At 40.0% G+C, this 13,001-nt stretch overlaps 7 protein-coding genes across 7 annotated transcripts; 2 read left to right on the top strand and 5 right to left on the bottom strand.

Annotated features, from left to right (window-relative positions):
* Window positions 1-424: 424 nt before the first annotated feature.
* PAH1 (phosphatidate phosphatase PAH1) lies at window positions 425-2,914 on the bottom strand (the record flags this gene model as incomplete). The annotated part of the gene is made up of 1 exon (XM_002494644.1): window positions 425-2,914. The coding sequence occupies one exon, from the start codon at window positions 2,912-2,914 to the stop codon at window positions 425-427; it is 2,490 nt and encodes an 829-aa protein (XP_002494689.1).
* A 419-nt stretch (window positions 2,915-3,333) lies between these two features.
* On the bottom strand, window positions 3,334-4,425 carry MME1 (Mme1p; the record flags this gene model as incomplete). Its single annotated transcript, XM_002494643.1, has 1 exon — window positions 3,334-4,425. One exon carries the CDS (start codon window positions 4,423-4,425, stop codon window positions 3,334-3,336), a length of 1,092 nt encoding a protein of 363 aa, XP_002494688.1.
* Window positions 4,426-4,809: 384 nt separating this feature from the next.
* On the top strand, window positions 4,810-5,955 carry QRI7 (putative N(6)-L-threonylcarbamoyladenine synthase; the record flags this gene model as incomplete). The annotated part of the gene is made up of 1 exon (XM_002494642.1): window positions 4,810-5,955. One exon carries the CDS (start codon window positions 4,810-4,812, stop codon window positions 5,953-5,955), a length of 1,146 nt encoding a protein of 381 aa, XP_002494687.1.
* Window positions 5,956-5,990: 35 nt separating this feature from the next.
* On the bottom strand, window positions 5,991-7,163 carry NSE4 (Smc5-Smc6 complex subunit NSE4; the record flags this gene model as incomplete). Its single annotated transcript, XM_002494641.1, has 1 exon — window positions 5,991-7,163. One exon carries the CDS (start codon window positions 7,161-7,163, stop codon window positions 5,991-5,993), a length of 1,173 nt encoding a protein of 390 aa, XP_002494686.1.
* Window positions 7,164-7,367: 204 nt separating this feature from the next.
* Window positions 7,368-9,587, top strand: MLH1 (mismatch repair ATPase MLH1; the record flags this gene model as incomplete). The annotated part of the gene is made up of 1 exon (XM_002494640.1): window positions 7,368-9,587. The coding sequence occupies one exon, from the start codon at window positions 7,368-7,370 to the stop codon at window positions 9,585-9,587; it is 2,220 nt and encodes a 739-aa protein (XP_002494685.1).
* Window positions 9,588-9,594: 7 nt separating this feature from the next.
* CEP3 (Cep3p) lies at window positions 9,595-11,385 on the bottom strand (the record flags this gene model as incomplete). Its single annotated transcript, XM_002494639.1, has 1 exon — window positions 9,595-11,385. One exon carries the CDS (start codon window positions 11,383-11,385, stop codon window positions 9,595-9,597), a length of 1,791 nt encoding a protein of 596 aa, XP_002494684.1.
* Window positions 11,386-11,486: 101 nt separating this feature from the next.
* On the bottom strand, window positions 11,487-13,001 carry ZYRO0A07238g (uncharacterized protein; the record flags this gene model as incomplete). The annotated part of the gene is made up of 1 exon (XM_002494638.1): window positions 11,487-13,001. One exon carries the CDS (start codon window positions 12,999-13,001, stop codon window positions 11,487-11,489), a length of 1,515 nt encoding a protein of 504 aa, XP_002494683.1.

The raw sequence follows: 13,001 nt of genomic DNA, 5'->3' as shown, positions 1-13,001 counted from the left end.
TAATCATGGATTAGTATGTGTTGTGAAAAGTTCCTGCACAAACCTCGGTAAAGTTTGCTTCGACAAAAGCGTAGAATGAATATTACCGTATTGTTAATATTTTTACCGGTATGGTTAAGTTTACTACTATTATGTTTCTTGCCAAGAATTTATTTTTAAACTCATTTTTTTTCGTTCCCTATCTCATTAGAGGGTCCTTTTTCTTTTTGTCGCTAGGTACGTAATATGTGTACCTGTCGGATTTACTCGTCGGATTTACTTGTCGGATTACCAAATTGACTAAGTAATGCGTAATTCGGTTCTCCAGGAAAGGATAAAGGGACAGGCGACAACGGACAAGGACAAGACATTGTTTGTATTGGTTACGTTGTTTACGGGATTACCCATTTTTATAAGTCGTAATACGTTACTATATCATACTATATTACGTGAACTCATCCTCGTCAAATTCATCGTCGTCTTCTTCGTCATCATCTTCTTCTTCTTCTTCGTCATCGCCATCTTGATCAGATTCTTGTTCACATGAGGCGGTGTCTTTGCCGCTATCCCTGGGACCTTCACTTTCACTGATATTTAACCTCGAAATCTCGGATGCCGGAGTTCCAGGTACATCCTCTCTTGTCGTTTCCAGCAGTTGTGGTTGCCGTAATGGGGAACCTAACTCGAGGTATATCTGTTGGCCGATTTCTTCACGTGTTGGTGGGCGGGTTTTATCTCTGCCTGGCGTACTTAGCTGTGGATGCGATGCGTTGTGGTCTTCTTCATCTATACTCTCGGGAGAGATCGAACGGAAGAGTGATGTTCCCTTGATGTTCCTTCCTGATTCTGTCGATGGTGACCTTTCTTTAGGAGTGCCATTCTTGAAAGATATTGGTGATGATAGTTGCAGATGGTCATGTGATAGCGATTTGTCTAGCATGGAAGATCTGCCATCGTTGCTATTGTAGTTACCATCTCTTGCGTCTTTTGATTTCGCATCTTCGCCATCTGAATTTGATGTATCTGTAAGTTCTTCTAAATCTGGTATTGGTTCACGCCAAAAATTTACATCTGTAAATTTTTCCTCTTGTTTGCTCCTCAAATACAGATTGCTTTCAATATTTGCGTCTGTATCGATTGATTTGTTTATTGGTGATCCGGGCCCGGCGGATCTGATACTTCTGTCGTCATCATCGTTGTTCACCGGTGGGAAGAAATGATCAACCAATTCGTTAATGAAGACGTACGAACTTCTGTAGCCTGCCAACTCTAATAATTCCATGTGTACTTCACCATCTGGGTTTATAGTAAAGATTCTTGAACTTGGTACACCAACGGTTCTGTAAGAAAGTGCGTCAGTAATTCTGTTACCGAATCCTGCGAAAAAGGGAGTTGGTTTTTCTTCCATTTCCTCCAATGACAGTTGTTCTTGTTCCAAGACTCTTTCTTCATTTTCCTTTTCATGGCGTCTGTCTTCAGCTTCACCTTTAAAGTGACCGTGTCTATCGAAGTATAACGATCTCATATCATTTAAACATGCGATTTTGAAAACTTCAGGTTTTTTTAGTATGACTTCACGTCTTAAAGCTGCTATCGTTCTATCAGGTGAAAGGATTACAGGGCCCACGGGCAAACGATTACCGTTTTGAACAATGGATCTTAAATAGCTTCTTGTGGAATCAGCTTGACCAGTACTTCTAGCGGTTAAATACATTATGTTGTACCCATTTTTCGCAATTTCTGAGAAAAGTTTTGCAACCCCAATGTGAGTCCAATCTTTTCCAAACATGGTCATTACATGTCCTAAAGCATCAGATTTGGTGATTGTACCGTCGATATCGCTAATGACAATGGGAACACTCCATCTCCAAACGAATAGCTTGGAAGAAACCAAGGCCCTGCCTTGATCTACTGAAAAAGTTAAATCGTTTTCCCCATATTTTAAATCAAGACATTTTAATTGTTCACTTGATAAACGAAGTGTCTTGATAAAAAATTTCCCATCTGAACTAGTACTGCTACCTTTAGAATCTGTATTAGTGTTTGTATTTGTATCTGCCTCTGTATTGCTCGATGTAAAACCTGATAATGTTGATGAATCGCCTGAAAAATCTAGACTTAAACCTGGTTCGTTTGCCGTCATTGGTGGTGATTCTGGTGGTGAGACTGGGTAGTGATGATGTGGGTGATTTTCAAACGGATTAACAATTCTGATGTTACCATTAGAATCTTCCTTAACAAATCCTGAAATGTCCAAATCGTTACCCAATTCATCCTTAAGCAATTGCTTCAATTGGTTATCCGTATCTTGAACTTTATCCTTATTTGGCTTGTAACCTTCCATGTCCAGTAGAAGATCACCATTGTTGTCCAATTTGCTAGGAATATGGATCTGCGTAAGCCTTCGATTTAACTTCTCTTGGAATGTCTTCGTTCTTGACATTGTCGGGAGTGGAATTCCAGTGCCATTGGAAGTATCTGTACTACTTTCTGAATCATTGATATCTAGGAAATCCGGTTCCTCTAATTTCTTAGACACTTCTACTCCTTCTTCTAATTTATCACTTTCTTCAACCTGACCATCTGGTCGAGGTGATTGTGGCGGACTACTCGTTGCACTCATCACTGGCGATGATAACAATTCTTCAGGTATACCTTGCACATCAGTACTCGTTTCGAACACAAAATATGCTTCTCCAGAATCCCCTAATTTCATGGGGATATTGGTTGATTTACCATTAACGATAACTTCCACTTTCTTTTGAGATGGCTTTAAAATTTGGAATTTACCAAACCTAACATGAAATGGTGAACACGCTAACGTACCATCAGGATGTTCAACGACTATGACATCTATACCACCAGAAAGCGTTGCTGGATTTATAGAAGACCATGTCTTGGACACTGATCCAATAGCCCTCTCAACGTACTGCATTTTACCTCTAGGAGCCGTCAAGACTTCAAACAATGAGCTACTAGTCTTACTACCAGTATATTCAATAGACCTTGAATGTTATTCCCTCTTCTGTGTGTATCTGCAAGTACAAGGAGTATATTTATATATTGTATATAGGCATCTTTTTTTCGCCTCTCCGAGATGTTGGGAGCATAAAGGACCGTTGGATCAACACTGATGAACGAGATATAAATTCTTAAAAAATGCATTTTTGAATATTTTCCTCGAGGAATTGATAATTTTGAGGAGCTCCTAGACGTCAAGTTACCGTTAATTGACCGTCCTGGATGAAATTCAATCGAGAAGTTGTCTTACTATTTACACAGAGAATATAATTACTATTGCAGTAGCAAAATGGTCAATTGTCACCTTCCAAAGAGGTGACTCCTTAAATATTTTTAGCCCAATCCATTATTTGAAGGGAAAATTGTATTGAGACGTCCTAAAGTGTACTGGTAGAGGAACAGCATAATACTGCTCTGTATACTTGTCCAGATGAATCTTGGGCCCACACCACTGAAAAATCCAATCAACCCTTCTGATTTGTAAACGATCCTCAAACTGGAGAAAAGAGAACTGGAAAGACTTGCAGGTTTGCCCAGTTCACTTGTAGGGGAAGTCTGTTGAGTTTGAACTCGAGTCTTTATCACATCCAATGGCGTAGTGAGTACACCTGCTACACCACCTGCTAGGGCACCTGTTGACAACTCACTCATTATGGACAAGTGGTCCTGGCCTATTTGTTTGTACTCAAGTTTAAATGCAGCTTGTCTAAATTTCTCGTAAAATGCTAATTGTAGCGCACTAAAGGGTAGATCTCTTGCCAATGTTGCCTTGTAACCAAAGAGTAATGCCACTGGACCTTCGGTCTTGACCACAGTAGTTATGCAATCTCGTAGATTTTTGTAGTTGTATCCGGAATCAAAATGTGAATTATTGTAACGACCCTGTAGTTGTAGCCTAGTCTTTAAAACTTCTGAAGGAACGTAGATGAAACTGGAGACTAAATCACCAAGAAAACCGGCAAATAAATGGGTCAACGTATCGTTAAACCCCCATTCATTAATCAGTTTTCTTTTGGAAAATTCGTAAGTACCAAAAAAGATCGCTGCACTGGGGAAAGATCCCAACATAGCAGCTGAATATCCACCATAAAGGCCTCTGAAAATTCCTTCCTCGACGAAGATCGTTCTGTAGGCGGCCAACATGTTCTTGTACTTGGCAACATTGGGAGCACCCTGCTGCCTAGTCTTAACGGTATCTAGAGAATGCATTGAAGTATCACCGATGGCACCACCAAATCCACCGGCAAGGATACAATGCAAAATGGGACTATTAGTAGCCTCCATTTCATCGTCGATTGCTGGTGGACTCGGTCTGTTACCACCATCACCACCGGCTCCACCTGTAGTTGGTGGTGGTATTGCATGAGGGTGACCATGGTGGTGAGGCGCATGAACAATAGGTAATGAAGAGGTTAACGACCACATTTCGATAGATGCAATTGAGCTCGAGGATTATTGCAAAAACGTATCAGAGCACTGTTTTTCAACAAGGATACGACGTTTTAAGCTCCTGCTGCGGGAAGTTCTCGCAGCACTTTCTATAGTTTCAAACCAAAGTTACGTATCAGCTTGTGAAGCCTAACTAAATTGCCTCTAAGGCTGGAATACTGATTCTTTAAACTGCTTTTGTTTAACCTGTAGATTTAGCTTTTAAAGTTTGTATATGGTTAGGTCGATTGGACCGGATTCCTTTGAAAAAGTTGATATACAAATTTGATGATCAGCTAAACGAAAGTAGGAAATGGGGGAATAGAGGCCTAAGAAGCCATTTACATGGCATATTAGTACCGTAAATTGAATTTGGAATACATGTTTACCCTTAGCAAAGCTTTTCCCGTTGGGCATACGGTGGCTAAAAGATGGTACAAGGTGTTAGCTATTGAGACTTCATGTGATGATACATGCGTTGCCATATTGGACAGAAAATCATCTATTGAACCTCCCAGAACAATCGTTCATTTGAAAGAAACCCTTAATAGTGCTTCTGCAGGTGGAATTATACCGACGAAGGCACATTTACACCATCAGCAGCAGATTGGACCTGTAACACATCGGGCACTGCAATCGGCCGGTATGCCCAATATAGACCTCGTCTGTGTTACTAGAGGTCCGGGAATGCCTGGATCACTTTCAGGTGGGTTAGATTTTGCCAAAGGTTTAGCGGTTGCATGGAAGAAGCCGTTTGTTGGAGTGCATCACATGCTGGGGCATCTACTGATACCGAGGATGCTAAATAATGGTCAAAACCCACGGTTCCCTTTTGTCAGTCTCCTTGTAAGTGGAGGTCATACTGTACTTGTTCTCTCAAGGAGTTGTGTCGACCACGAGATACTATGTGATACTTTGGATATAGCGGTAGGCGATTCACTGGACAAGTGTGGAAGAGAAATTGGTATCAGGGGTAATATGATCGCCAAAGAGATGGAAAAGTTTATCAATCAAGAACCTTTGCAATTGAACGTACCTATGCAATTACCTAACCCTTTGAGGAACAAATCTACCAGAGTAGATGTCCAAGCGTTCTCGTTTGCACCATTCATTACCGCATTAAAAGGCAATTTGACAAAACCTCTATCGGAATATCAAGTACATGAAGTGAGATCGATGGCTTATCAAATGCAAGAGGCCATCTTTCATCACATTGTTACTAAGCTTAAGCTTGTTATTAGGCTAAACAAGGAAAAATTCGAAGGAGTATCCAGTTTTGTCCTATCAGGCGGTGTTGGTGCCAATGCAAGGCTAAGGAATCTTTTAGAGACAGAATTTGGTGATACCTTTGACAACTTTTGCTATCCTCCATTGGAACTGTGTTCCGATAACGCGATAATGATAGGATGGGCAGGCATAGAATTGTTTGAGAAGCACTGTCTAACGACAGATTTACAAGCAACGCCCGTTCGTAAATGGCCTCTCACTCATTTACTTGAGGTTCCATGTTGGGATTCTACTAAATGATTATATATGTTCTTGTAAATAGAAACATTAATGCATTATTCTACAAAGGCTGATCGTATATCAAACTTTTCTATCAATTTCTTCCACGTAGGCATATCCATTTGAAAAATTATATGGTTTTCAGAAGCTTCACGTCTCTTTCTAATTTCAATTTCCCTGGCTTTGGGGTCCGTCGGCGGCCCACCTCGAATTCTTATACTGGGGAAACCATCTTGATCTTCCTCTAAAACTACTCTACCTTCTTTGATTAAAAAACTAACATAAAAGAGATTTTCCACGCTTTTCGAAAACGACTGAGGATTAATCACAAATTTGAACAAGTTGATTTGGCGCTTACCATTTTTTCTCTCTAATATTTTGAACATTCTCTTTACCTGCTCTGGTGTAGTAATTTGTTGTGTAGAATTTAAAGAGCTTTGAGTCACTTTTTCCGCTGTGGTAAGAGCTCCTACAGTATCTTGTTCCTTTCGTACTACTGGTGCTCTTGTCTTTCTCTGCATTGAAAAGGGTCCCAACAGATGATCTACTGTACTGACTTTTCTGCTTAAATTGTTGAAAAGACCACCCAATTTGAACCAATTGAGTTGATAAAAATCTTCGTAACCACTGTACTGCTTGAGATGGCATTTCCTCATTTCAGTTTGTCTAATATTATCACTTTGTTCCTCTTCTTCGTCATCATTATCATCTCCTCCGACTTCTTCGCCATCTCTAGCCCCGTTCTGACTTTGGTTCATCATAGAAGATGCTGCATTACCTTCTGAGATACCGTTCCATTCGAAATAATCCCTAAGCATGTATTTTTTCAAACTATTCAAAACATCTTCTAAATTCACCAAACTTCTAAAGTTATCAAACTTTAAATTCCTTACACTGATCTGAGCCAGTTCGCTGATACTCAACATGGCACGAGAATCATGGGCAAATAATCCGTTATTTCTAGAGCCTGTCAACTGATTAAATAAGGAATCCACTGCTTGTAAATTTTTAACGGCAATATCAATATCACCAGTACGTGCCATTCTAGCTCGATCTTCCGCTACAGCTTCAGAAAACTTTCTATAACCTTGCAGGACCTCAAATTCGACTTCATTAACTGCAGTTCCCTGTGTCCCCTGTGATCCCCCCTCTAATCTTAATCTCTTGTCAACCTGTCTACTACTATCATCCTGAGAATCACGACGTCTCTTATCACTACGAACAGCCATGGCGATTTCTTCCAACTATAGAAAATTCAGCCTGCTGAATCTCTCTAGGATAATCAAAACTCTTAGATGCCAGCTTTCGATGGTTTCTCGGCGACTGTTTCTTTCCAATGAGCTTTATAGACATTAGAAGTATTGGTTTCGCGGATCAGATTTAAACATACAAGTAGCTTGAATAGTAGAGGTACCAGAGGATATAAAACAAAAATGGTGTCCAAAATCAAGCCTTTGGATGAATCAGTAGTCAATAAGATAGCTGCTGGTGAAATTATCATATCCCCTGTCAATGCCCTTAAGGAAATGATGGAGAATTCCATCGATGCTGGGGCCTCATCGCTTGATATATTGGTAAGAGAAGGTGGGATCAAGCTACTTCAGATTACTGATAATGGCTCTGGAATTAGCAAGGAGGATTTACCGATTCTGTGCCACCGGTTTACCACTTCTAAGCTTGCTAAATTCGAGGATTTGGAGAAAATTGCAACTTATGGGTTCAGAGGTGAAGCACTGGCTAGTATTTCCCACATTGCAAGGCTTACGATAACTACTAAGACTGGAGATGATAGATGTGCTTGGAGAGTGTCTTATTCTGATGGTAAAATGATTGGAGAACCTAAGCCTGTAGCGGGTAAAGATGGTACGGTGATACTCGTGGAGAACCTATTCTACAACATGCCATCAAGACTGCGAGCTCTAAGATCATCCAGTGAGGAGTACAGCAAGATTTTAGATGTTGTAGGACGATATGCATGTCATTCAGAAGGAATTGCATTTTCATGTAAGAAGTTTGGTGATTCCCAATTTGCATTGACCGTGAGAGCTAATCTAAGCACTGTAGAAAGGATTAGATGTGTGTTTGGAAGTACTGTATCCTCAAAGCTATTGGATTTAGAATTAGGCCCCTTGGAAGAATTTGGAGTTCAAAAGGTAGTCGGGAAAGTGAGTAATTTGGATCTTAGTTTTAAAAAATCAATTAGTCCTGTCTTCTTCATCAATAATAGATTGGTAACCTGCAATCCATTGGCAAGAGCACTCCGTCAGATTTATTCCACCTATTTGCCTAAGGGCGATAAACCATTCATGTATTTAAGCATTTTGATCAATCCGGAAATATTAGATGTCAATATTCATCCTACGAAGAGAGAAGTCAGGTTTTTGCATGAGGAGGAAATCATTGAAGCCATATCCTCTAAGCTTAATGAAGAATTATCCAAAATTGATACTTCTCGTACTTTTAAAACGTCATCTATTGTGACTCCACAGCCTTTGAAGGAGACGTTTGAGAGTACAAAGGGTCCAAAAGGTTCCGTTTCTAAGGCACCTCATACACCTGTACAAAATAAGCAATCACCATTAGGTAACAGTATTAAGAGATATGAGAATAAGTTGGTTAGGACTGATGCATCTCAATCTAAAATTACATCGTTCATGGCCAATCAATCGACACCACCAATAGCGCTACGGTCTACGGAAAAGGTAGTAGCCGAAGGTATCGAAGGAAGAGAGGGAATAGAAAATGCTAGAGAATCACCTTGGAATGATAATAATGAAACTACTAAAGTGGAATCCTCGCCTCTTAGAGGTCGGGGATCTAACGTCCATGGATATACAATTGTCCCGAAAGAAAGAGTAGATGTTAATTTGACAAGTATTAAAAGACTTCTGGAGGCAGCAGATAGTTCTGCTCATAAAGATCTGACAGATATTTTTGCCAATATGACTTATGTCGGTGTAGTTGATGGGGAAAGAAGATTGGCCACTATACAGCATGATTTAAAGTTATTTCTGCTTGACTATGGTGCAGTATGTTATGAGCTATTCTACCAAATTTGTCTTACTGATTTTGCGAATTTTGGTGTTATTAATTTACAAAGTGGAAATGATTCCAGCTTGAATTTGGTTCATATATTATCACACTTTGAGAACCTTGATGAGAAATCTATCAAGGCTATCATCTCCAAGATTTGGGAAATGAGAGAAATGTTGAGTGAGTACTTTTCGATCAATATTGCTGGCAATACTGATGCAGAAGATGAAAATACCCAATTAGAAAGTGTAAAAATTACGAGCATCCCGCTTTTATTAAAAGGCTATTTGCCGCCCTTGAGTAAATTACCCTTTTTAATTTATAGATTGGGTACAAAGGTCAATTGGGAAGAGGAACAACCTTGTCTCGATGGTATAATGAGGCAACTCGCATTGCTTTACGTTCCGGAAATTATTGAGAGCATTGATTTAGAGGAAAGTGATATACCAGAGGATAAAAAGGCGGCTTTTGTTGATAAAACTAAAGAATTGTCGGTGGTTTTAGATGATGTGGTTTTTCCTTGTATCAAGAAACGATTTCTAGCGCCTCGACACTTGACCAAAGATATTGTTGAAATTGCTAATTTACCGGGATTGTATAGAGTCTTTGAGAGATGTTAATATCAAGTTATGTAAGTATGCCACCAATATCGAATTTCTTCTCGAATTCTATCACTATGAGTGCGATTTCTTTGTTATTGTCATCCATGTTAAACTCATAATCATCCTGGAAAAGTCTTTTTGGGCTTTGCAAACCTGTGCCTCTGATCAATGACGGTCCCCTTTGTAAAATTTGGTAGATTCGTTCTACATCATTCTTAAGAATTAACATAATTGGGTGCTGGAACGGGTTTTTAGAATCTATTAAAATAATCTTCTCCCATATGCTTTTTAATTGATCTAGTCTGTCCACTAAATACGTCAAATTTTCGAGTTTATATCCGAACGTGGGCGGCAAATGGGCTAGAAGTTCTTTCAAATCAGCATGAATCTCTTCAACTGTCAGCTTCTGCATGAAAATATTGGCAAATGCATAGAATGAAGCCACCCTTGAAAAAGTCATCAAGACAATTGGATGCTTGTTGAAGAATATTCTTTTTTTGGCCCTCACATTATTCACCAATAGAGCTATGAGAGATTTGGCATGATGGATAGAAGCTGTCAATGAATCGGAAGTATCGTAAAAGATAAAGTACATCTTGTGAAGTTTCCAACAGACACTCCTCAGGAGGAAAATTGCTAGGAATTTTTCAAATGCTGAACTAAAAGATTCTTCTTCTACCATATTTGATATTTTGGTCTGGAAAATTTCTGTTTGCCTTTGAATAGCATCTAAGGTTTTTAAAGGTGGTTTTGTAGGAGATGCCAGGTACTGATCCAAATCCCTATCTAACGAGATTAGTTTCCAGTATAATACCTCAAAATTATCTTCACTCTGGTTAACATCTGTATTCGGCAGATCCTCCAAGTAAGCTGCATGTTGTAATAGGGATGAAATTTCTCCATGACAACTGATTGATCTCTGAGGACTAGATTGTAGATAGTCATAAGTGCACAATCTATACCACAGTTTTTCGCAGGTCAATTTACTTAACTTCATTGCAGTACTATCGTTAATCAAAGATCTAAAGTCATCGATGTGGAACATTTTGGCTACATGCAAACATAGTATCAGTAGCGTGCTACTTAAATGGGTATTAGACCAGTTGAAATTCGTGTTGCAAAGGATCAAATAAATTTGTATTAACTTGATATCTGGATTGGCCATAAAATTGGCATTGTAAAGTTGCATAATCGTACATTCGGTGAAGGCAGGTAAAAGGTTTAGTTGTGTATTTTTAGATTCTTGACCCACCCATTTTTGTAATTGATCTTCTGAAAATACTGTTGCCAATTTCTCAGGTGTCATGTAGTATACTGCCATCGTAAATATCGCCCAAAGCAGTGCATCCCAATAGCATTCATCGAGGTTGGATGGAACACCCTCATCCCTACGTCCCCAGTAATCGTCTAACTTAACATATATCTCACCAATATCACTAAGGCATCCAAAAAATAATGGTCCCAATCTTTCCATAGAATAGTCGAGCAATTGAAATGATTGATCCAAATCTACTAAATCCATTATCGATTGCACATCTCCCCAACGTGAACTGAAATCCTCCAACTTCCCATTGGAATCAGTCAACTGCAATTTGAAAAGACCCACATCAAGCACATAATACTCGTAGGTGTGCCAAAACTTGATTAACTCTGAATTGTAATCCTTCTTTTCAGCATCTCTTTTGCCGGTGTCTACACATTCGTTCTCTTGCCCTCTTTTAATACAGTTGGTACAGGGAATCAATCGGTCACATTTAACTTTACGTCTAGCACATACGCCACAGGGATGCTTAGATTTCTTCAAGCCTATTTCCATTTGTTTCGCTTGCGTATATTAGATAGAATATTTACTTATAAGTTCGCATCGCGTATCTTAATAGCACTACTACGTACTGCAACTACACACTAAAGTTAGAGTTAGAGTTTGTGTGCCGATACACTAAGGTTGAAATGAGCAGATTTTGTCTGTAAGTAGGACCCGAGACCGGCTTCACCAAGTTCTCTACCAATACCGCTCATCTTAAACCCACCAAATGGTACACTAATCTCTTCGTCGTTGGAAGAGTTGACCCAAACAGTACCGGCTTTGATGTCCCTGACGAATCTCGTGGCAACACCAATATTTTGAGTGAATACAGCTGATGCCAACCCGTAGTTCGTGTCGTTTGCCAACTTGAGGGCTTCGGACTCATTCTTAAAAGTAGATATAACAGCAACGGGCCCAAAGATTTCTTCTCTGTTTAATTTAGAGCTCTGAGGTACGTTGGTAAAGAAAGTAGGCTGTACGAAAAAGCCCTTCACGTCTGCTGGTAATTCGTGAAGGGTTTCGATGTTTAGACCTTCTTTAACACCATGCTCAATATAGCTCTTGACACGTTTCTGCTGAACTTCTGAAATAACAGGTCCAAGAGTACACTCTTCATCAAATGGATCTCTCTTGGCACCGAATTTCCACGCCTTGGCAGCTTGAGCCTTAAATTCTTGCAAGAATTTCTCGTAGATGGACTCTTGAACGTAAATACGTGAGTTAGCGGTACAGTTTTGGCCAGAGTTGTAGAAAATGCCCAGAGCACACCATTCAGCAGCTTGCTCAATCTCTGCATCTTCGAAAACTACTGCTGGCGATTTACCACCACACTCTAAAGTAACAGGTTTCAAATTAGATTTACCAGCAGCCTCCATAACTGCCTGTCCCACTTTAGTGCTACCGGTAAACGCAACTTTGTCCACATCAGGGTGTGCTGCCAGCGCGGTACCAGCTTGGGCACCATGTCCTGGTACTATATTGACTACACCTGGAGGAAAACCTGCCTCCACGAACAATTGGGCAAAATACAGCAGGGAAAGTGAAGTGTTTTCAGCAGGTTTAATCACAATAGTATTACCTGCCGCCAGACAGCCCTGCATCTTCCAGCTAGCCATGGCTAGCGGATAGTTCCAGGGGACAACCTGTCCTACAACACCGTAAGGTACTTCGAAGGTGACTGCAAACTTATCATGACTCACAGGAATCTGTTTTCCCTGGGTCAAGTTTTGAACAACACCTGCATAATACTTGGTAACGCTAATGATCTGATCTAGATCACCCAATGCATTTGAATGGTATGGTTTACCAGAATCCAGAGTTTCCATCGCAGCCAATAACTTCTTATCACGCTCCACTAACGAAGCTAATTTCCATAGGAGTTCTGATCTTTCAGAGGGAGTCGTCTTGGACCAAACGTCCTCGTAGGCATTTCTAGCTGCCTGAACAGCTTCATCGATATCTGCAGTACCTGCAGCGTAAAACGAAGTAATCTTTTCACCCGTTGCAGGATTGAAAGTATCAATTAGGGAGCCGTCCTTCGATTTGACGTATTCATTATTAATGAAAAGGCCAATGGGTTGTTTATAAGTAATCCCCACCTGTGGGATATGAATTGGAGTGAACAT

The sequence above is a fragment of the Zygosaccharomyces rouxii genome, assembly GCF_000026365.1.
Source record: "Zygosaccharomyces rouxii strain CBS732 chromosome A complete sequence".
Taxonomy (NCBI): domain Eukaryota; kingdom Fungi; phylum Ascomycota; class Saccharomycetes; order Saccharomycetales; family Saccharomycetaceae; genus Zygosaccharomyces; species Zygosaccharomyces rouxii.
This window is presented reverse-complemented; position numbering and strand designations above follow the sequence as displayed.